Source organism: Sus scrofa, chromosome 4 (genome assembly GCF_054392235.1).
Source record: "Sus scrofa isolate SSC_HxYL_T2T_F1_AM1 chromosome 4, Sscrofa_HxYL_maternal_Yorkshire_Landrace_v2.0, whole genome shotgun sequence".
NCBI classification, from domain to species: Eukaryota; Metazoa; Chordata; class Mammalia; order Artiodactyla; family Suidae; genus Sus; species Sus scrofa.
In genome coordinates, this window is record NC_139386.1 from 105,627,799 (window position 1) to 105,651,856 (window position 24,058).

A 24,058-nucleotide genomic window follows, 5' to 3' on the forward strand; every position below is an offset into this window, starting at 1 on the left:
TCATCCTTAGATGTATACATTGCAGTTACAGTTTTTTTCCCCCACCCTTTCTTCTGTTGCGACATGAGAATCTAGACATAGTTCTCAATGCTATTCAGCAGGATCTCCTTATAAATCTATTCTAGGTTGTGTCTGATAAGCCCAAGCTCCCGATCCCTCCCACTCCCTCCCCCTCCCATCAGGCAACCACAAGTCTCTTCTCCAAGTCCATGATTTTCTTTTCTGAGGAGATGTTCATTTGTGCTGGATATTAGATTCCAGTTATAAGTGATATCATATGGTATTTGTCTTTGTCTTTCTGGCTCATTTCACTCAGCATGAGATTCTCTAGTTCCATCCATGTTGCTGCAAATGGCATTATGTCATCCTTTTTTATGGCTGAGTAGTATTCCATTGTGTATATATACCCCATCTTCCGAATCCAATCATCTGTCGATGGACATTTGGATTGTTTCCATGTCCTGGCTATTGTGAATAGGGCTGCAATGAACATGCGGGTGCATGTGTCTCTTTTAAGTAGAGCTTTGTCCGGATAGATGCCCAAGAGTGGGATTGCAGGGTCATATGGAAGTTCTATGTATAGATTTCTAAGGTATCTCCAAACTGTTCTCCATAGTGGCTGTACCAGTTTACATTCCCACCAGCAGTGCAGGAGGGTTCCCTTTTCTCCACAGCCCCTCCAGCACTTGTTATTTGTGGATTTATTAATGATGGCCATTCTGACTGGTGTGAGGTGGTATCTCATGGTAGTTTTGATTTGCATTTCTCTTATAATCAGCGATGTGGAGCATTTTTTCATGTGTTTGTTGGCCATCTGTATATCTTCCTTGGAGAAATGTCTATTCAGGTCTTTTGCCCATTTTTCCATTGATTGATTGGCTTTTTTGCTGTTGAGTTGTATAAGTTGCTTGTATATTCTAGAGATTAAGCCCTTGTCAGTTGCATCATTTGAAACTATTTTCTCCCATTCTGTAAGTTGTCTTTTTGTTTTCTTTTGGGTTTCCTTTGCTGTGCAAAAGCTTTTCAGTTTGATGAGGTCCCATGGGTTTATTTTTGCTCTAATTTCTATTGCTTTGGGAGACTGACCTGAGAAAATATTCATGATGTTGATGTCAGAGAGTGTTTTGCCTATGTTTTCTTCTAGGAGTTTGATGGTGTCCTGTCGTATATTTAAGTCTTTCAGCCATTTGGAGTTTATTTTTGTGCATGGTGTGAGGGTGTGTTCTAGTTTCATTGCTTTGCATGCAGCTGTCCAGGTTTCCCAGCAATGCTTGCTGAATAGACTTTCCTTTTCCCATTTTATGTTCTTGCCTCCCTTGTCAAAGATTAATTGACCATAGGTGTCAGGGTTTATTTCCGGATTCTCTATTCTGTTCCATTGGTCTGTCTGTCTGTTTTGGTACCAGTACCACACTGTTTTGATGACTGTGGCTTTGTAGTATTTCTTGAAGTCTGGGAGAGTTATGCCTCCTGCTTGGTTTTTGTTTCTCAGGATTGCTTTGGCGATTCTGGGTCTTTTGTGGTTCCATATAAATGTTTGGATTGTTTGTTCTAGTTCTGTGAACAATGTCATGGGTAATTTGATAGGGATTGCATTGAATCTGTAGATTGCTTTGGGTAGGATGGCCATTTTCACAATATAGTCAATTAATTTTAATCAGAGCTTCTCCTCTTGCCCATAAGGATTATAATTTCACCTGCATTATTCATCTCTGTTGATGTGAGATGCCTAGGCAGAAGGTGCTCAAATGCAAATCATAAAGGTCCTTAGATCCTCAGGGAGAGAAAAGACTATTCAGAGGTACAATCCCTGCCTTTCTACAGATGCCAGGCTCTCTTCCACTAGTAAAGCGAAGCTACAAATTAGACACCTAAGTTGCCCCAACATGTGACAAGTAAGTTCACTGCCAAGGAAAGGACAGTAGGGCAGTGTCTCCAGCCTCAGCAACCACAATTCCAGACACTCTCCTGCCAGAGACTGCTCTAGTGTTCAGTCTCCCAAAGAAATGGAAAAAAACCAAGTGGAAAAGTTTTAGTTTATACAATACAAAATAGAAGGATCTCCATCCAAATGGCAGAACTCCTCTGTTCAGATCACTCTTTTAAGCCCAACCCACATCGGGCCTTCGAAGAGGCCTGAAAACAACCCAGCTTCTTCTCAGCTCAGTTTCCCTTGATCAGACAAACACAGACAACCACCTATGAGTAAGCACTGGGGCTGTGGATGAATTCTAAGGTGGTCAGGTATTTGGCCAGACACAGCCAGGGCTCGTGTGTGTGTGCATGTGCGTGCACACATGTGAGAGAGAGACAGAGACAGAAAGTGTGCTCATTGGGCTGAAGACAGGGTATCTAACTTGTGAGATGGTAGCATTTGTTTATTCACTTTTTTTTAAATCAAAAATATTTATTGAGTATCTCCTTTGGATGTGCAGGGCACTCCAGTAAGTACTAAAAAGAGCAAGGCAGACACAATCACAGTCCTCAGGGAATTTATAGCCTATGGAGACAATTAAGTAGATAATTATAGTAGAGTGTGGTAAACAAAAGAGACCCAGAATCAAATAGCTGGTATGGAAATGCACACAGGTGACAGATATAAATAGCAGCAGGTACACAAATCAACACAAGTCCATCCTACAACTCCTGGCTTTAGCCTCCAAAGAAACATTCCCAGACCCAACTCAAGATTTGTCATACTCTGGGTTGCCCTTCCTTTGAGCTCACTGCCCTCCTCTCCTCCACTCCCCGTTCTAATCTTTTAGGGAGGAAGCATGTAAATCTTAAGCTATAGAGCTGCCAAGGGGAAAATAAAGTACCTGGCACTTAGAGCAGTGGTTTGGTAAAACACAAAGAAGAGTGTAGACTTTAGAACTAAGCTGGCCTGTGTTCAAATACTTACTCTCTCACATTCTGTTAGGCTGAATCTTATGAAAGTGCAGCTATTCAACCATTTTTTTTTTACAGTTTCACATAGTTCCACATCGTTCATCCTCTGTATTCTCAAAGTAAATCACTTAACCTAAGTTATGCTTACAATCTGGTGTTTACAATCACTACTTTTCAGGGATACTGTGAAATTTAAATGAAAATGTGTAAATAAAAATATCTGATATATAAGAGGTGTTCAACAAACATTAGTTTCCCCAAAGGTAGTAAGATAAACAAATCATAAGGAGCGATAGGTATTTCTGGTCAACCCTGAGTTTAGGGACCTGAGAAAGATTAAAATGAGGTGTCCTTGGATTCAGACAGTTGGGGAGGCTGTACATATATGGGGAATGGGTATATGGGAAATTTCTGTACCTTCTGTTCAGTTTTGCTGTGAACCTAAAAAATAGTCTGCCCTAAAAAAGAGTCCATCTGAAAATATGGAGCAAAATACGAGGTATCTTGGGTATGTTTTATTTAGACTCTGAGCTCAGAGGTCCCAATATACACATTGCCTTGGTGCTCTTCAACTTAAACCCTCTTCAGTCACTCTGTTAAAATCCTGGTTGAGTCCCAGAAGCCTCTGTTGATGTAGCCAACTGAGCTGGCAAGTGAGAAAACATACATATAAATACCAGTGATCTCAGCGATTCTCTCCATGTCCCCAGCACATTCTTCAGCAGGACGAATCTCTCCCGCTTGGCTGGAGCCTCTCTGTTCACAAATAGGACCGGCTGGGCTTAATTTAGAAAAGCGCAGGCCTCTTAGGAAAGTCAGGGGTGAGGACACCTTGTGCGGAGACAGGACCTGGCCCCACTGGAGGGGCTGAAACAGATGCTTAGAATGATATGTTTCCTTCAACTACTTAGAAACTGGGATTCAGGGGACCCATCCTGTGCTTTCCCTAACTTCCCTTTGGGCACAGCAGGTATAGAATTTGGATAAGTAAAAACTGACTTTAGAGGCAAAACATATAAAAATTACATTGATTTTTTCTACAGATAAATTTGTAAAGAGAAAACCGAAAGCCTACTAAACATTTAAAAATTATCTGTGGCATCTAACATGACCTGACATTTATCACCAAATTTAGCTCTCAATTATGGATAGACACTTGCTTTTATCTACTCTCCAAGAAGAGTAAAGTCACTCATTGATGTTCTGTAAAGTCCAGGACAGTTTTTTGTTTGTTTTTTGCTTTTTAGGGCTACACCAGTGGCATATGGAAGTTCCCAGGCTAGGGGTAGAATTGGAGCTGCAGCCACTGGCCTACACCACAGCCACAGCAACACAGGATCCGAGCCACCGATCCGAGCCGCGTCTGGGACCCTACACCCTAGCTCACAGCAATGAGGATCCTTAACCCACTGAGCGAGGCCAGGGATCGAATCTGTATCCTCATGGATCCTAGTCGGTTCATTAACCACTGAGCCACGAAGGGGACTCCCAGGACAGTTTTTCTTATCTGGACGCTTACACTGCAAAATGGAATCTAAGTTCCAACACCTGCCAGGCACTCCTCCCTTGGAGGCCTAGCTATGTCCTGATGCCAGGTCCTATGATCAAGCAGCTCTTCTGAAGTTATACCTCTGCTTGAGTGAGACCAGGGACAGCACTTAAAATGTATATACTCTAAGCTGTGTCATCCAGGATGGCAGCCATGAGCCACATGCAGCTCTTAAACCCTTAAGGTGTGACGAGTCCAAAATGAGATGTGCTATAAGAATTTCAGACCTAATATACAATGGATTGCAAAGACTTAACCACAACAAAAGAATGTAAAATCTTAATAATTTTTTAATGTTGATTTCATGTTGAAATGATGTCCTAAAGCTGTTTTAATTTCACGTGTTTTTTTTTTTTTCTTTTAATGTGGCTGCTCGAAAATTTTAAATCACATCTGCGGCTTGCACTGAATTTCTGTTGGCCAGTGCTGCTCTACAAAATGTTAGGACAAAGATGTACTGGTTACTGGTTTTAGGTACATCATGTACTGGTTTTAAGTACATCACATGAAGACATGTCCTGACCTGTATCACAATGAACCCTGTGGTATAAGGGCACCTGCAAGAGTTTTATGGGGTTTATGGCATTCCTCAACCAACAAAATACAGAAGTGACTCTAGATAATTATAAGTGAAGCAAAACTATCTGGGGGTGATAACAGGTACCACACTGAAAAAATCAAATCGCAGTACTACTCACATTTTTTTTTTTTTTTTTTTTGGTCTTTTTAGGGCCGCACCTGAGGCATAGGGAGGTTCCTAAGCTAGGGATCGAATTGGAGCCACAGCAATGTGGGATCCAAGCCTCATCTGTGAGATACACTACAGCTCATGGCAACCCCTGATCCTTAACCCACTAAGCAAGGCTGGGGATTGAACCCTTGTCCTCATGGTTCCCAGTCAGGTTCATTAACCACTGAGCCACGACAGGAACTCCACAGTACTACTCACATTATGCCAGACACCAAACTACAAATGTGAGGAGGGCAGGAACCCCCTCTACTTTCTCACCATTGCATCCCCATGGGTAGCACGGCACCAACACACACAGAAGTGCCCACACATGGAAGACGACTACGTATTTATCAAATGAATAAATGTTGTTTAAAATAAAAATATAACCTGATGTAAAAATTCTGTTGAGAATTTCCTCTTCTTATACTGTTTCTTTTCTCAATTTGTTTGCTACTAACCCTTCTCTTGGAGAGACTTCTCAGTCCTAGGAAGAGTTGGAGGTTCACCTGGAGAGATCCAAAGATAGCTGGTGGGTACTCAGGTAGAGGAAACAACAAAGGATGGAAAGGTGGTCTCCTCTCGCATCTGTACAGATGAGCTTCACTTGCAACTTCTAGGTTGTTTGCAATCAATCAACACAAACTTTGAGTTTCTTTTATGGGCTCAACCATGTTGAAGATTATGGTGAAGGGTATAAAGTAAGTTTGAGATCAATCCAACCCACAATGTGTTTATAATTTAGAAGAGGAAATATGAAACATATACATGGAAAGATAATTGCCAGCCATGGAGTAAATACATGCTAAATAATGTATTTGAATTGTAAATACTATAAGAGTATAGACAGCAAAAGATGGTCTCAGGCATTGGTGATGAGGAAGGCCCATGTGAGCAGGTGGAATCTGAGTTGGACTTTGAGTAGGGTTTGAATAAGCAGAGAAAAAAGATATAGGTATTCCAGGTGTGAACAAGGATGTGTCAGCAGGAATTAGCACATGTCAGAGAGGGTGACTCACTCTAGGAACATGTTTGAAAATACACAGTGAAAGAATAAAGCTTGTTTCTGAGCACTGAGAATACCAAAGTAATTTTCCAACAGTCTCCTACTACCATTATCTACCTATCTACCAGCATCTGTGCTCACATACTCTCTTTCTGCTTGTGACCACAGATCAACTATCCATGCTCCTATCTAAAGCCAAAACTTCCACTAAGGCATTAGGTCCCATTCTTTCTATTTCTCAAAATACCCAGATAGTCTCCTCCATCAATATTTCACTTTCTACAAGAAAATTCTATTGGCACGCAAGCATGCTATTATTTATCTATATGTTTTGGTGGGGGTTTTTTTGTTTTGTTTTGTTTTTGTTTTTAGGGCTGCACCTGCAGCATATGGAGGTTTCCAGGCTGGGGTCAAATCGGAGCTACAGTTGCTGGCCTACGCCACAGCCAAACAACTCAGGATCTGAGCTGTGTCTGCAACCTACACCACAGCTCATGGCAATGCCAGATCCTTAACCCACTGCGCAAGGCCAGGGATCGAACCTGCAACCTCCTGGTTACTAGCCGGAGTCATTTCCACCGCACCACAACGGGAACTCCCTATTCATCTATCTTTAAAAAATTCTTCTGTGGACCTCTAACCCTTACTAGTTGCATTTCCATTTCTTTGTTCTTCTTTGCAACAAAGCTCAACATAATCAGTCATACTCACTGACTCCAACACCTCTCCTCCCATTTTTTTGTTAAACCTACTGGAATCAAGCTTTTGCCTCCACCTCAATACCAAAACTACTCTGATCAAGACCACTAATGGCTTTCAGGTTATTAAATCCAAAGGTCAATTCTTAGTCATCATATACTTGAGACAGGAGCCGCATTTCAAAAGGTGGATCCCTCCCTCTTCCATTGTAGGGTTTCTTCATTTGGCTTCCAGGATCTAGACCCTCTTGGTTTTCTTCCTACTTCACTGGTTACATCTTTTCCATCTCCTTTGCTGGTTCTTCCTCCTTCCCCCAAATTATTACTATTAGAGTGAGCCAGGGCTTAGTCTTTGGTCCTTTTATCTTCCCCCTTGGTAGGTCTAACTCTCTTGGTGATCTGTAGACTCATCACTTTAAATACCATCTATGTACTGATGACTCCCAAATTCATCTCTTTAGCCCAACCTTTCCTCCAGAACTTCAGACATATATACTCATCCACTTACTTGATACCGCCACTGGAAATGTCTAACAAGTATCTCAAAAACAGAATGTCCAAAATTGAACCCTACTCACCACCCTCAAAAACCTGCTCTGTATGTAGCCTTCCCCATCACCATTCTTCCAGTTGCTTAGGCCAAAAACCCTGACATCTTCCTCGATTCCTTTCCTTCCCTCATATTCCATATCTGATCCACCAGCAGTCTTGTTGGTGCCTCCTTCACTACTTCTCCTCACCTCAAGTGTTATTACCTTAGTCTGACCATCATCATCTCTTGTACAGATGACAGTGGCTTCCTAAGAGCCCTTGTGGCTTCTACATTTACCATTTTATAGCCTATTCTCAACACTGCAACCACAACAATCTTTCAAAAGTCAGACAGGACCGTCACTGTCTGAGGGTCACCTTGTCACTCAGAGTAAAAGCTGAAGTCCTTAAAATTATCTCCAAGGGCCTATCTGATCTGCACCATCTTCATTACCTCTGGGGCCTCATCTCCCTATATTCTTGCCCTTTCTCATGCTACTTCAGCCTCCATGACTTTCCTGCTGCTTCTTTGCCTGGAATATTCTCCTGTCAGTTATCTGTCTGGCTAACTTCCTCATCTCTTTTAAGTGTTGCTTTAAAATCATTTTTCTATTGTATAGCCACTTTGGAAAACAGTTTGGCAGTAGCTTATAAATTAAAATATATTCTTACTATATATGGCCTGATGATTCTATTACTAGATATTTACTCAAGAGAAATAAAACAAAGACCTGTACATGAATATGCATAGCACCTTTATTCATAGTCGCCAATCACAGGACACAACCTGTATGTTCATCAACAGGTGAATAAATAAACAAACTGCATTATATTCATACAGTGGAATGCTACTCAGCAATAAAAAGGAATGAGCTAATGACACAGACAACATGGATGAAACTCACAATCATTATGCTAAGCAAAAGAAGCACAACATCAGAATCTATACTACGTGATTCCATTTATATGAAATTCTAGAGGAGACAAAACTAAGCTAGAGACAGAAAGAAGATCAGTGGTTTCCATCCATCAGAGACATAGGAGGATTGGCACCAGTAGGATACACAGCACCTTTTGTGGATGACGGAAGTGTTTTATATCTCAATGGCGGGGTGGTTGTTGCATGGGTGGATATATGTGTTAAAATTCATCAAACTGTACACTTAATACAGTTGATTTAAATAAAAAGATGAAAGGACAACAGAAACAATAAAGGGAATAGCAATACAAACAGCCACATATGCAGAGGGTGAGTAAGGAACTCTGCATGGAGCTGCCAATCCCGGGATCGTTTCATTGCCTCAGGTCAGCCTTGAGGGCTATAAATGCTGTGATGGTGAAATCTAGGAATAAATCTTCCTCTATCAGTCATTCTCATGTTTGTTTACTTCCCTTTCCATCTCATATCTGTAAACTAAAGTTAAGGAAAGATGTGGGAAAATCACGTGGTGAACAGACTCTGACCAGGTTCCCCACGATCGTGTGCTTCTGCTTCATGTCTCTGTGTAATTCCCTCCCCTTGAGAAGAGCAGGCTGGGTGACTGGCTTCTATCCAATAGCATATGGCAAAGGTGATGGAAGGTCAGTCCTGTGACTGTGTTTAGCTGACTTGCTCTAGAGCTTCCCCCTGCTGACTTAATAAAGAGAGTGACCATGTGGGTAAAGTCCACGTGGCAAGGGAACAGTAGGTGGCTTCCGGGAGCTGAAGTCGTGGCAGCCTCTAGCCAACATCCAGCAAGAAGTCTGCCCTTAGTCCTTCAAAGAAAAAAAAAAAAAATCTGCAAGTAACTTGAGTGAGCTCAGCAGCAATTCTTCCCCAGTCAAGTCTTCAGATAAGAATTCAGCCTGGCCAGCATCTTGGTTGTAGCCTAGTGAAAGCCTAAGCAGAAAACCCAGCTAAGCTGTACCTGGACTGCTGACTCACATAAACTGTGAGAAAATAAATGTATGTGTTTTGAAAATCTCTTTCTCAACGTGACCTCCCCAACCACTCTTTAATGCTGCAAAATGCCCTCCATCCTTATACTTTTTGATGCTCTTACCCTGTTGTATTTCCTCCTCCTCCAGGAGGATTTATCACTTTCTAACATTCTACATGTGCTATTTAATATTTATTATTTGTTGTCTATTTTCTCATGCTAGAATATGAATTCCATGAGGGTAGGAATGCGCATCTATTTTGTTCATTGATATATATGTGGAATATATAATATATATGTCTATTCCAACCACATCCAATGGCACCTAAAACACAGTAGGTGCTCAATAAATATTTTTTAATGAATGAGGACTAATGAATGAGGCTTAATGCGTAGGTTTCAACTTGGATCAAGCTATTTTTTCCATAGTAACACAAGATCCGAGCCGTGCCTATGACCTACACTGCAGCTCATGGCAACGCCAGGTCCTTAACCCAGTGAGCGAGGCCAGGGATCAAACCCGCATCCCCATGGATCCTACTCTGGTTCATTGCCGATGAGACACAATGGGAACTCCCAGATCAAGCTGTTTTATTCTTGCAGAGACAGAACATAGCTAATCACTGTCTGTTACATACCGATGTGTGTGTGTGTGTATGTGTGTGTGTGTTTATGGCCACAGCCACAGCATATGGAAGTTCCCAGGCCTAGGGGTCGAATTGGAGCCATAGCCCCTGGCCTATACCACAGCCACACCAGATCTGAGCTGCATCCATGCTCTATCTACACTGCGGCTTGCAGCAAGGCCGGATCCTTAACCCACTGAGCGAGGCTAGAGATTGAACCCACATCCTCATGGATACTAGTCACGTTCTTAACCTGCGGAGCCACAGCAGGAATTCCAAAGGAGTCTTCTAAATTTACTATTAGGTCACCTCTTAGTCTATTCTTCCCCAAATTAAAAATCCCATTCCACTACCCTTTTCTCATAAGCCTCATTTTCTATTTTTTAAGTTCTAATTTTTAATTAAAATTCCTCAATATTATAGAATTTCTGGAGTTCTATACCAAACAACACAAGTCTGACAGGGCAGTGTATGAGGATAAGGTCAACCCAGTTTCTATTACAGTCCACAGGGCCATCTGCACCTGTTTCACAAGTAAAAATAAGGTCAATGCCACCCTTTGGGGCAGATACATCAATGAGACAAGGCCACCTCTTCCAGCTACAATCTTGGTGAAAACCACCATGAAAACGGGTATCATTTTGCTAGAGCACAATATCTTTTCTCTTTAGCCAGACTTTAATTCAAGGTAGCATTATTCACTGAAAAACATCATTTGCATTTGAATGAGTGATTAGCATTAAATTCTAAAGAATGTGCCAAGACCTTGCTTATTAACTGAAGAATTAGGCCATGTAGCTGCCAGGACAGCAGGTACACTACATTTGCTATTAATGTCCAACAGGGTCTTGTGAAAAATGGGGGCAAATTTGTGTAAGATGCATAGTGTAGTACCTGGCAGAGTAAACACTAAATGGATTCCCTCCTTCATAGGGTTTAAAGATGAAGCATTTAGGACTTATTTCCCATGTGCATGTGCAAATATGGGGAAAGAGGAGAGAGGACATGGGACAGAGAAGGACAGGGCAGGCCAAAGAGTAGGGAGAATACAGATACCAAAAGGTGGGATAAGACCTGGGTCTAGAAACTTCTCCTGGAGGTATGTAGCCTAGAAGCAGAAAGAGAAGGAGTCCACAGGCTGTTTTCCTCACAACCATTAATTTTCCTCCATCTCGTAACAAGCCCCTTAGGCACTGGTGACACCTTGATAGAAGCAGGGGGAGCAGAGGAGTAAAGAGGGGAGAGAAGAACTAGGAAGTTAGCACTGAGGGCCAAAGAGGCTAGGGAAAGCCTGAGGTGGAGTTCTGGTTCTAATGGACATCACCGGTGGCCCCCTGATGTGGCCCCTACCCAACCAAGCTTTCCACAGCTGGAGGAACCTCTCTGCTCTCACCGCCAGCTCTGTAGAGACTGGAAAGGACTAGGCGCTACTCTCCTAACTCTGAGTTCTTTGAGGCTCCAAATGGTTTGACAGCAACCTGGGCTTCTCCATAATCCCATGGCCTGGAAGGGATGGAAGAGCAAGAACAAGACTTCGAATGGAGACTGTTCCCCACCTCTTAAGGGATCTTCTCCTCTGAGTCCCAGCGGTTCACTACCTTCATTTGATCTCTATGCCAGAAGACCCTAGGATCCAGCTCAGGACTCAGGAGTTCCTGACTTTGGAGCAGAGTGATGACAACACACAACGTCATCAACTGAGTTGTGGTACGTGGGCAGAACGAGGCTTAGGTTTATATTGAGCATATACTCAGCTTGACTGGGGTAAATCTGGATGTGGGCCCTGATAGAGTAGCTCTAGGAGGGACAGCCACCTAGGTGGGCTCAGAAAGGAACTCTGAAACCTATTAAGGAAAAGTGACCAGGAAGGACTTGCTTACTCCTGGCCCTCAGCCAGTGCCCAGGCTCTCCTGCTGCAGGTCCAGGTCACAGTCTTCGTGATGGCAGCCTCCCTCCACCCACCTGGGGCCAAAGGAGAAGGCTTCCTCCTCAAGCCTCCATGTGTATAAGGCCCAGAGTACAGAAAGGGGTGGCTTCTTGCCCTGCCTAACAGCGGGGCCTGGTATGAGGTCGGGAGATAAAAAGCTGGCACAACAAGGCAGCCGGTGCCTTTCATTCACTCCCAACCTCTTCAAACCGGTCTCTAAATAACAGAGATGATAAGCTGTGCAGGGGAGCCCAAAGTCTGTTCTAAAGTTGCCTGGCAAAAAGCCACCTGACTGTTACTTAGCCCTCCACAGAACGGCATGTACCAAGTCGGATCATTGCTTTTGGTGCGTGGGTGGATTAACTGCTACTTAACATGATGGGGTGGGCCCCGTTCCAGTTTGCACCAGCCCCCACGTTGAACCTTCTCCATGTATATCATCACAGAGCCTCATTCCTCTGGGAAGTGGAACTGAGATGAGAAGGTAAAGACTGGAGCAGGAAGCCAACCCCGTGCCCACCCCACATCCTACCCCCCAAACAAGTTCCTCATGGCTTTGGAAACATATAATGATGGAACTCCTCGGGAAGGGGTATGTAGGCTGAGGAACTAAATATTTTCTTGTGGCAGCAGGCACAGGGTACAGAATCATTTATTTTTTTATTTTTTATTTTTTTCCTTTTGTCTTTTTGTTGTTGTTGTTGTTGTTGTTGCTATTTCTTGGGCCGCTCCCGCGGCAGAATCATTTATTTGTGAGTTACTCTAACTTCTGCTGTGTATACTCTATTTTAGCTCAGTAGTACAAAGGCGAAGAAAGTCTCAACTTCTGACAAGCATATAAATTCCTTGAACTTCTGTTGAAGACCAAAGAAGTCATTGCAAGTGCCTGCACAAGAAGCAAAGCCTCCTGGATTGTAGTTTCAACTTGACCATTAATTTGCTGGGTGACCTTAGATGGTTTATCACCCTGGGCCTCAGTCTCCCTAACTTTAAAGTGAAGGGTTTATTCAGTAGGAAAAGCTGAGTAAATGGGATATAGGAATAGTCTATGCTATCTTTTTTTTGGCTGTGCCCACAGTACGTGGAAGTTCCTTGGCCAAGGATTGACCCTAAGCCACAGCAGTGACAACACCGAATCCTTAACTACAAGGCCACCAGGAAACTCCATCTGTACTCTTTTTGGAACTGTTTTGTATGCCTAAAGTTATTTTAAAACAAAAAGCTTTCTTAAAATGTGAAAAGGGGAGTTCCCGTCGTGGCTCAGTGGTTAACAAACCTGACTAGGAACCATGAGGTTGAGGGTTCGATTTCTGGCCTCACTCAGTGGGTGTTGCTGTGAGCTGTGGCATAAGTCACAGACGAGGCTGGAATCTGACATTTCTGTGGCTCTGGCGTAGGCCGGCGGCTACAGCTCCAATTCAACCCCTAGCCTGGGAACCTCCACATGCTTCAGATGCGGCCCTAGAAAAGACAAAAAAAAAAGTGAAAAGGGTATATAGATTATCTCCAAGATTTCTCTAACTGCAATTCTATGTTCTTATTTATGTCCCTTCAAATAAAAGTAAGTCTCTTTCCAACTATCCAAATATATATCAAAGCAGCATTTTGCCCATGGCTCCTACCACAGACAAGATGTTGAGTAGCCCAAGCGCAAACCTATTTTCTGCTTTTAACATATCATATGCCCTGGTCAAAAACTGGATTCTCCAAAGACACATTAAAAACCCTCCATCCACATCCTCTTTGTTCTTGCAAACAAATACATTCATCCAGTTGGGAAAGCTGTTTCTGGCAGTCCATGCTTACAGAATCTCAGGTTTTCCCTAGCAACTGGGCTAATTATAACTCCAGCTACCTGGTAACAGCACTAGATTTTCCTGACACTGGCTGGCAGTTTTAAAGCCATCTCAGCTCTGCTGGCACCTCCCTTCCTGAGAAGGATCAGAGGAGCTGTGAGACGGAGAGAAGGTAAGCAACCACCTGAGTTAGGGGGAGGGCATCCAAGGAGGCTGCCCAGAAGCAGAGAATTCCAGAGCTGGGAGAGGTGTCAGTGTCAACCCCAGTCCTGCCCACACTTTTTACACGTCAAAAACCAGAGGCCCAGAAAAAGTGACTTGTCTTCGCCAGGAACCTGGCAGTCTTCTCGACTCTTTTCCTTCAATCCTCCCATCCCATTGATCACCAACTCCTACAGATGTTTTACCTCCTAAGTACTTTGCAGATCAGCCCCCTCCTCTCCATTCCTGTCACCGTGGCCCTCATTCAGTTCTTCATCATCTCTTCTTGTTGGCCTGTCTGTTCTCCTGATTTCCTACCTTATCTTCCTTGACTCCATCTTTCCCACCCACCAGAAGGATCTAGCATGTGCCTCGTTGCTGAAAGCCCATCCATGATTTCCTAGCCTCCTAAGGATAAAGTCTACACTCTTTAACATGGCACAAAGAATTATACCCTGCATAGCCTTCAGCTTCATTCTATGCCTAGAACTTAAACTTAGCAACACACAGCCACTTAGAATTCGCCACATATATACGTGGTTTCTTCCAAGATTTTGCTTCTTTTTTTTCATCCCACCATCCACTGACTAACCAATGCTTACTCTTCTTTGAAGACAAAGCTCAGGGGTCAACTCCTCAAAGAAACCTCTGTAGATTTTCCTCCCACCTACTCTATCAGTTGGGTTAGAGATTCCTCATTTGAGTTCCCTTATACTTCATACAACCCCAAGTATTGTCTTCTATCCCATGTTATCACTTGTGTCTTACACATCTTTGAAGCCTCAACTTCCGGAAGGGTACCTGGAATAGAGTAGGCACCCAATTCATGCTTCTTAATGCATGAGAGATCAGCTCTCCATGATCTCTCCTCTGCTTAGCTCTCCAGTCTCATCACCACCACAAACTCTCAATACCACATGTGCTAGTCATACTGAAAGACTTGGATTTCTCCAAGTGCACAATGCTTTTTCATGCTTCTGTGCCCTTATCAATGCTGTCTGAAATGCTTTTCCCAATTCTTTGTTCTGTTACTATTTTTTAAGATTCATTTCAAACTTCACATGGTTGGCAAGGCCTTTCCTGGTGCATTTTATTGTTCTTCTTAGTACTATGCAGCAATCTGCACATATCTGTATGGTACCCCTCATTATAGCATTTTTCTTTATTTGTTAACTTTTTCCACCAGCATCTAGCACAGTAGCTGGCATACAGCAGTCAACAGATGTTTGAATTAATGAATTTATGTGTACAGGCATGAACAAATGAATGGCCAAGGTGATATGGTAAATAAACATTTGAGACAGGGATTTACAATGTTTAGTTTTTTCGTCTTTTGTCTTTTTTCGGGCCACACCTGCCGCATATGGAGGTTCCCAGCCTAGGGGTCAAGGCGGAGCTGTAGCTGCCAGCCTACACTACAGCCACAGCAATGCCAGATCGGAGTCGAGTCTGTGACCTAAACCACACTCATGGCAACACCAGATCCTTAACCTGCTGAGCAGGGCCAGGAATCGAACCCACATCCTCATGGATACTAGTCGGGTTCATTAACCACTGAGCCACAACGGGAACTCCTACAACACCTAGTCTTTTAATTCTACAATGCTACTTTTATCAGTGTGTAAACCTGGATGCGTATGGCTAACAGGAAGAAGTGGCTTTGTGATAAACTCATACAGAGATATAAATTATGTAGACATAGTTAAGGAGATAGTTGAAAGTGGCTTAGAATTAAATCAGGCTTTAGAATTTAGTTTTAGATTTGTTTCCTAGTGATTGACAGATATGTATTCAAAGGCAAAAAATGTCCCTTTCCCAACAGGTATTATGACATCTAATTAAAAGCTCTTAAAAAGAATAGTTGTGTGAAGCAAAAACAGGAAAAAAAAAAAGTTGTCTTTTGTTAAGGATTTTACAAAATTACAAAGTAACGATGACAGTTATGGGAATGTTGCTTTAAAATTTTTCTATTGTCGTAAAACATTCATAACATAAAATCCACATTTTAACCATTTTTAAGTATACAGTTCAGTGGCATTAAGTACCTTCACATTGTGCAGAGATCCATCTCCAGAACTATTTCCTCAACTGACTCTGTAGCCATTAAACAATAACTCCCCATTTCCCCCCTCCCACAGCCCTTGGCAATCACCATTCTACTCTCCATTGCTATGAATGTGACTGCTCTAGGTACCTCATGTAAGTGGAATCATATATTTGTCCTTTTGTGACTGGTTTATTTCACGTAATATAAAGTCCTTAAAGTTCATCCATGTTGTAGCATGTGTCAGAATTTTCTTCCCTTTTAAGGCTGAATTTAATATTCCATTGTATGTATACACCACATTTTGTTTATCCATTTAGCTGTTAATGGACACTCAGGTTTCTTCTCCCTTTTGGCTAAAGTGAATAATGCTGCTATGAATATGGGTGTACAAGTATCTGTTTGAGTCCCTGCTTTCACTTACTTTGGGTATATACCTAGACTTTGAATTGTTGGATCATATAATATGTTCAACTTTTGAAAGAATTACTATACCGTTTTTCCATAGTAGTGATACCCTTCTATATTCCCAACCAGCTATACATAAAGTTTCCAATTTCTCCACATCCTAGCCCATGTATGTTATTTTCTGGTTTTGTTTTGTTTTTATAATAGCCATTCTAATGAGTGTGAAGTTTTTAAAAAGTTAATCAAGAAACACAAATATTGGTTACAACTAATGAATGAAATCTCAGAGTTCCCATTGTGGCTCAGTGAGTTACAAGACTGACTAGTATCCATGAAGATTCAGGTTTGATCCCTGGCCTCACTCAGTGGGTTAAGGATCCAGCTTTGCCATGAGCTATGGTGTAGATCGCAGATGCGGCTCAGATCCCAGAGTGTTGTGACTGTGGCATAGGCCGGAAGCTGCAGCTCTGATTTGACCCCCTAGCCTGGAAACTTCCATATGCTGCAGGTGGGGCTCTAAAAAAATTAAAGCAAACAAACAACCAAACTCCCTACTTTCTTTCTACTTCTGCTCCTCAAAAGAAATGTGCAAGCATGCCTCAAGGACCTCAGAAAGCTGAGAATGAGGAGTGAGCACACACAGTATATGCAGACCTGGACACACACAGACTAGGTTCATATCAGGCTTCCACAGAACTATTTAAAAATACTTTGGCCAAAGTAGTCCTTATTTCTCTCTCTTTATTTACATTTACCCCTACTCATATTTCTTAAAGTCATATAAATAAAACAGGGGAAAAAAAAACTTAGAAAATAGCAGCTAACTAAACAAGGTATCCAACTATATTTAAAAAAAAGAGAGAGAGAACTCTGTTAATATAAGAAAACCACTCACTCTGCAACAGCAGCTGCAACAGTCACTTTAGACAATGGTGAGAAGGTGCACACTCTTTAGTCCATGGCTCCAGGTATACAGGTCAGTGATAATCCTTCACATTCATTGAACATCTAACACATTAAACGTGTCTACACATAAGAGAGGAAGGCTGGGCAGGCATTCATGCCTCCATTTTAGGAAACTAAGACTCAAAGTAGTTAAGGATCAGGCCGAGAATACAGAGCTAGAAAAAAGTAGACACAATTCAAGTTTTCTGATTGAGTCCAAAATTTGTGTCCCTACATCTTGATATTCTTCAAAGATACTTGTCTTTCTGTAATAGCCTTCCATTGGTTCAAGTCATGGTTCCTCAATCAGAGCCTGATGGAGTTCCATGGGACTTCACTGAACTTTGGGGTGCTTAACACGGCAAGCCTGCATATGCACTGTTAATCATATTTCCCAGGGCCTAAAGAAATCAGGTCATGCCTAAAGAAAACCAGGCATTGAGCCAAAGAGAAATTCAATGAAGACAATAGATCTTGAAAGTTCTCATCACGAAGAAAAGAAACTATAACTATGTATGGTGATGGATGTTAACTAGACTTACTGTGGTGATCCTCTCATGATATACACATGAGAGCAAATAATTATGCTGTATACCTGAAACTAATACAGTGTTAGTTATATCTCTATTAACAAGAAAGAAAAATCTTAAAATAAGCTGAATTTAGAACCAGATCAAGCTACAAAGTGTTAAAGATGATAGAAATTTTTGAATTACAACCAATCATACTCATAATAATAATTTTTGTGAAAGCAAAGGACTTTGTACTATTACTAAGTATTGTATTAAAACTTTTAACAAATCCAGCCTTTCTTTTTTTTGAAGAAACATTTGTATTTGAGGGTGACAGTAACTGCTGTAATAGGGACACTTGGATTACAGTATTTTATTTCTACATGGGCAAATGAAAATGGAGAATTAAGACAAGTAGGACAAATGGCCCCAAATCCACAGCTGAGGAAGAAGAAACTGATTTGGAATAAAAAGGGGTCCAAATTTAATATGTCCAGCAATTGGACTTATCCGGATAATTTTGCAGTTTCTCAATTTGTCACAATAATGGCGAATATTGCTTGAGGGCTTACTACTATATGATAGGAATTGTGCTGATTGCAACTAAGTGACTCATTTGATCCTCTTTCAAACCCTATTAGATAGAAATTATTACAACACCCACTTCAGCTAAGAGAAATTACAGTATTTGCTCAAGTTAACCCAGGTAGCAAGTGGTACAACCAAAACTCCATTCAAGTCTGTCTTGCTCCTAACTCGTAACTACCTAGACCCAGTGATAGAAGAACAGTAGAAATGATGGCAATTTGGTAGGCAAGTAAAATCAGTGGGCTGTTTATCATGATTTTAAAAACGTTAGCTACATCAATAAGCTACGTATATATTTCAAAGTTTGCACAGGAAAAATATCCAATCTCAAAGATGAGAAACCAGAGCTCAAAGGAGTCGGGCAGTTTAAAGGACCGCAAAACAATGGAACACAACTCTTTCAACTGAAGGCCAAGTCCACCTCAACCATCCAACATCGATTATGTCATATTTAAATACTCACTCACTCTGGTCCAGGATGACAACATTCAGTTTCTTCTGACACTTCTGTTATTGGATCTGGCCTTGTTAGATTTTAAATTCTGTTCTTAGAAGGGAAACTTAAACTTTTTTTCAAAGCAACTTGGAGTAATAAATTCACACAAGCTTAACAAATAAGTAGTCATCATGTGGCAAAACACGATGGCGGTTTTACACGCCGTTTGGGGATCGGGTGTTTACTACACAGCAGTGGATTTCATAAATTCCAGGGTTGGGCATATTTCTAGTAGCAGCACACTTGGCTGTCATGAGAAGATGCAGGATTAGATAATCAACAACGATGAGGAAGTCAGCCAAGTTGCCACCCAGAAATTATTTACCAGAGCAGCTGTAGTTCAGAAATGCTAACAAGCCAGTCTCCCTGGGAGTGGGTCTCCTCACAGCATTTTCTCACTTTACTTTGCTCTGGAATCAGGAGCTCCATGTACTGCAATAGTGTCTCACTTTCTTGCTTTATATATTGCCTTCCCTTCAAACTGAACCTACAATTAATATGTGCTACCGAGAGGGGACAGTGATACCTAATCACATAGGTATGTGCCCTAGCTGTTCTGTGTTGAGAGCAAGCAGCCTCTTCCTGGGTGTTCTTAATTATTTACATACGTTGAAGCTTAAAGGATAATTTAACTTAAACTCTCAACAAAAATGAAGCCAGTCTCACAGAACCAATTCTTATGTATAATTTAATACCATTTTATTTCTGAAATCTCTGAACAGCTTGAAAGAGGGAAACTCTTAACTTTTATATTTACTTGCTTTGAGGTTGATATTTTTAGGTTTTAATATAACTCTCCACTATTATTTATAACCTCTATTAAAATTAAACACTGTAGGAGTTCCTGTCATGGCACAGCAGAAAGGAATCTGACTAGGAACCATGATGCTGTGGGTTTGATCCCTGGTCTTGTTCAATGGGTTAAGGATCTGGCGTTACTGTGAGCTGTGGTGAAGATCACAGATGTGGCTTGGATCTGGCGTGGCTGGGGCTGTGGCTGTGGCTGGTAGCTGTAGCTCCAATTCGACCCCTAGCCTGGGAACCCCATATGCCTTGGGTGTGGCCCTGAAAAGACAAAAGACCAAAAAAAAAAAATTAAAAAAAATAAACATTCTTGTAGCTTTTTCACAACTAAGAATTATGTATATCGACTGCAGTCTCTCCCTCAGTTACATAAAGGAGGACTTGCTACTTGGCAAGAAACAGAACCCTCTTTCCAGTCCTTTTTCCTAAAGTTTCCCATATCTCCTTTCCCTGTGGTCATCATGGAGAAACCCTTGGAGATTACCTCTTACTAGGCCAGTAATTTTTTTACTTAAGTACAAATATCTTGGCAAAAAATGTGAAGTAGTAAAAATATGTAGAATAATAAAATAATTACTATGTAAAATAGACTTTTATTACATATGTTTCACAAACCTTGGTTTTCTTTAAAGGACACATGCATACAGCACCCAAGTTACTGTAGATTCTAATTAGTTGGGTATGACTGAATGCTTCTACTATATTTAAAGAGGAGTCCTTCCAACACTAAAGAAAAATCAAATCTAAGTTTAGTGAGAACAGGGCTCTAAGTTCTTATCTGAACTACCGGACTTGCCAAGTGAGGCAGCCCATATCACTCTCCTTGTCTTTTTGCCAGCATGACTGCTAATGAATCATCCTAACCTTGTAGAGTCACAAAGGGACCAACAAGGATGAACATAAAACACATTTATGGCAGTATCTGAGGATGAGGTTAAAAGAATCAAATCGCTTCCTTATTTCTAAATATCATAATATTCCACTAGTAGGCATATAACTCTCCTTATGTATGATGCTACAAAGTTTACAAAGTGCTATAATACAAGTCTTCTTATTTAATTGTTACGCCTGCTATTTATTCATACTCTCAACAAATAACTGTGTGTGCCTATGGTGCTGTGCATTATTTTTAATGCCAGTTCTATAGGGCCTGGAACAGGTTCAGAGACGCTAAGTAACTCGCCCTGACTGTCAAGAGCTCCTGATCTGTGATTTCCTAATTCTTTGTCCTTTTTCAAAATGGAACTGCCCTGGTTTCCATCCATTCTTCATCTCTACATAGTGTGATAAACTAATTTCAACTAATAACAAGTGTGATATTAATGACTGATAATGGTCCTATGTATTGGGCTTCCCAAACAAGGTCATTTTAACCTAAGCTGTTTTTCAAATAATTAATGGGATGAGTAATGTGACAGGTGAATGGAACAAAGATATACTGAAGGTAAAGGAGGGATCACAGTAGTTCAAGATTCTCTAAATCATATGATGCCCGTAGCTGCCTCATTACTCTGCACTAAGACCAAGAAGAGACAGGGCCACTTCTACGTCCTAAATGGGACCAGTGGCAATACTGGAGTCTAACAAAGGGCTGTCGTCTCTGCATGTGACAATTCCTGTGGCCCACTTCCCCCACCCAGCCCCTGTGTAGCTCCTATAATTTTAACCACACTTCTCCAAAGAGCAAAGCTGCCCTCTCACACCCACTCAAGGTGTTCCCTGAAGACTGTTTCCTTAGCCAGGGCAGAGCAGAAGGTGAGATCAAATGACTCAAGCAGTCATTTGATTCAACATTAAAAAAAAAAAAAAATCCTTTCCCTTAAGTTATCTAAGAAATTGCCCCTTCATTCCATCTTGTTTTGGAGACAGTTAATGGGAAAATGTCTCTCCCTTTTCACAGTGAACAAATTCATTCACTATTCCTACTCCAGGGTACATACTGCCACTCGTACTTGCCTCCTCTGCCTCTCTGAGTTACCAACCCTCACTTGGCGATATCCTTCTCAAGCCCTGGAGCTCCACCAAGGTACATCACATAAAAGATGAAAGATGAGTCAGGATCAATTTTAGGAAAATTCAGGTTAAAACATGGAAATCCAGGAAAGACAGAAAATACTCAAGTATTAGTTGAATTTACCAAATAGTGGTTTGGGTCTCATAGACACGAGTTATTCCTCTGATCCAAGGTATTAGCTAGCAGCCTGTATTGCTTCTCTACCTTCTCTCTCAACAGGACAGAGCACACAGAGATAATATTTATAGAGTTCTCTAGTATAAACAGCTGAAAATTTAGAATCTCTGATAAAGTCAAGGGCCACCAGCTCCAGGTCACTCAGGCCACTTCAGGTCCCCCTTGCACAGACACTAAGAAAGGTAAAACAACCAATGTGGCAACCAGTTAGGAAGCTTAATCCTTGTAACCCACAGCCTAATGTTCTCTTCCCAAGGTGCTGTCTCATCTCACCCTCAACTCAGCCAATTCCCTCTGCCTTCCTTCCCCACCCTACTTACCCACCAGTGGAGGTTAGCCCACTCTTCCAGGGAGACCCTCTCCCACCCCACCCAAGGCCAATGGCTGTTCTTTCCATCAGCACCCTTTCTTCATTCTGAGATGAACTATTCCTAAAGATGAAAACGCCTAAGATTTCTGTCCTAAAATCTCAGCTGTATCATCACCTTCAAAAGCAAACATGAATTTCTCAAGGAACAGAAATGTCCTCAGCCTCTGCCATTTTCTCCAGGGCATCATTCCCTGCGTGCATTGTGCCAGAGCTAGAAGGGCTCCTTCTCCAAGCAAAGTGTGTGACTTGAAAACTACCAGCTTCAGTCACCTCTGGGGCTTGTTTAAAAATGCAAATTTCTAAGCTCCCCCGCAACTAAATCAGAATCCCGGGGTGAGGCACTGAATCCACACTTTAAACCAGCCCCCAAGGGGATTGTTCTACAAAGTTCCACACCAGAATTTGAAAGCCTCTGATTTAATCGAGCTCCGGATCTCTACAGAGCAGGAAAGTAGGAAACAGACACAGAAGAAGTGAAATGGGTTTGTCCAAAGACACCCGGCGTTAAGGTGACCAGGCCCAGCGGGAACCCGCTTCCCAGGCTGATACGCACAGCACGAACTAGGTACAGCTCAGAATAGGGATGCGTCCAGCACCAGGCCCCGACGGCGCGGGAGCGGCAGCCCCCCACACTCACCCGCTTGTAGATGTCGTCCCGGCTGGCCTCATACTTCTGCTGCATGCGCTCCTCCAGGAAGTAGATGCGCAGCTTGAGGCTGAAGTTCTCCTTCTTCAGGTCATTGAGGTGCTGGGACAGAGTGCGATATCCATTAGACATGGTGGGCAACCCATGGGGAGGAGCATGCCCAGTCGCCCCCTCACCCCAGGAACGTGGTGCAGCTGCACCTCGGCATGAAGCTGCCGGCTGCTGAGGCTACGGAGACATGGCCCCGGGGGCTGGCGCTCTCTCCCGCACTCGGGACTGGGCTCGCTGCTCTGGGTGCTGGAAAGCAACGCGCTTTCCTTTTTTACCTCGGGAGATATTTGCGGAATCCCTGACAGAGGAACATGCTGCGTGAACGCAGACACAAGTGGTGTAACCCGACTCCAAGCTAGGACTCGGCTGTCACCCTCCCTCAGCCTCCCAGGCCCAACTGTAGGCAGTTAGCAGTTTCTCAGAAGAGAGACAGGGCTGACCCCCAGAAGCTTCCAGGAAATGGAGAATAGGAGTAATCCCAGGTGATGGTGGGGCTGCAAAAAAAAAGAGAAGGACATGAAGGTGTGCGGTGTGTGCGTGTGTGTGTATTTAAGTTCCTGGTGGTGGCTGATTAGCACAATAAAACCCAAAGAAGTGTGGCCAGAAGCAAGAAATAAGGTTGCTATAGAGGAGAGCACAAGTGCACAAAATGGCCTACAAAATGGTGACAAGGTATCAAATATCCCCTTTCTGTCAGGTGTGAATCTTAAAGAACAGCTAAGCAGAGAGGTTTCTAATTTCCTCTGATGATCCAGAAGCTCACCTCTAATCAGTTCCTTCATAGTTTTTCTCCCTGGACCTTTCAAGCCCTGAGGCAGTTAAATGAAGAGCTTTTATTACCACGCCCCTGCCCCACACACCTGAGCCACCCCCAATGAAAGGGCCAATCTTCTAGTTCAGTGGAATCTTTGCAAACTCTGTTTATCTGTTACACAAGCTCCAAGAGGCAAGTTCAAAAGCTCCTCCCTCCACGAGATGAGGGAGAAGAGAGGGTGGGAGGTGAAGGCGGGAGGCGTCAGTCTGGAGCCCAGAGATTTCACCCTGTCACTAGTTCTTAACTCCAGCACCTGCCAAATGGAGCCAGGCCCTCATCACCAGATCCTGCTCGGAGAGCAATTTAAGATCCTTGAA

The 24,058-nt window shown here is 42.4% G+C and overlaps 1 protein-coding gene across 38 annotated transcripts in view; it reads right to left on the reverse strand.

Moving 5' to 3' along the window:
- The window catches only part of LOC100624559 (myomegalin), a 215,701-nt gene that overhangs the window by 125,751 nt on the left and 65,892 nt on the right, over nucleotides 1–24,058 (reverse strand). For 33 of the 38 annotated variants that reach the window (XR_014844272.1, XM_021090682.2, XM_085023137.1 and 30 more), the window contains exon 4: nucleotides 22,868–22,978. Coding sequence is in view for 37 of the 38 variants with exons in the window: in XM_021090682.2 (XP_020946341.2) it covers nucleotides 22,868–22,978 (111 nt within the window). In the remaining variant the exon portion in view is untranslated. Of the gene's footprint in view, nucleotides 1–22,867; nucleotides 23,169–24,058 lie in introns of those variants that run through there. The other 5 variants (XM_085023167.1, XM_085023157.1, XM_021090681.2 and 2 more) reach the window with 1 other exon arrangement.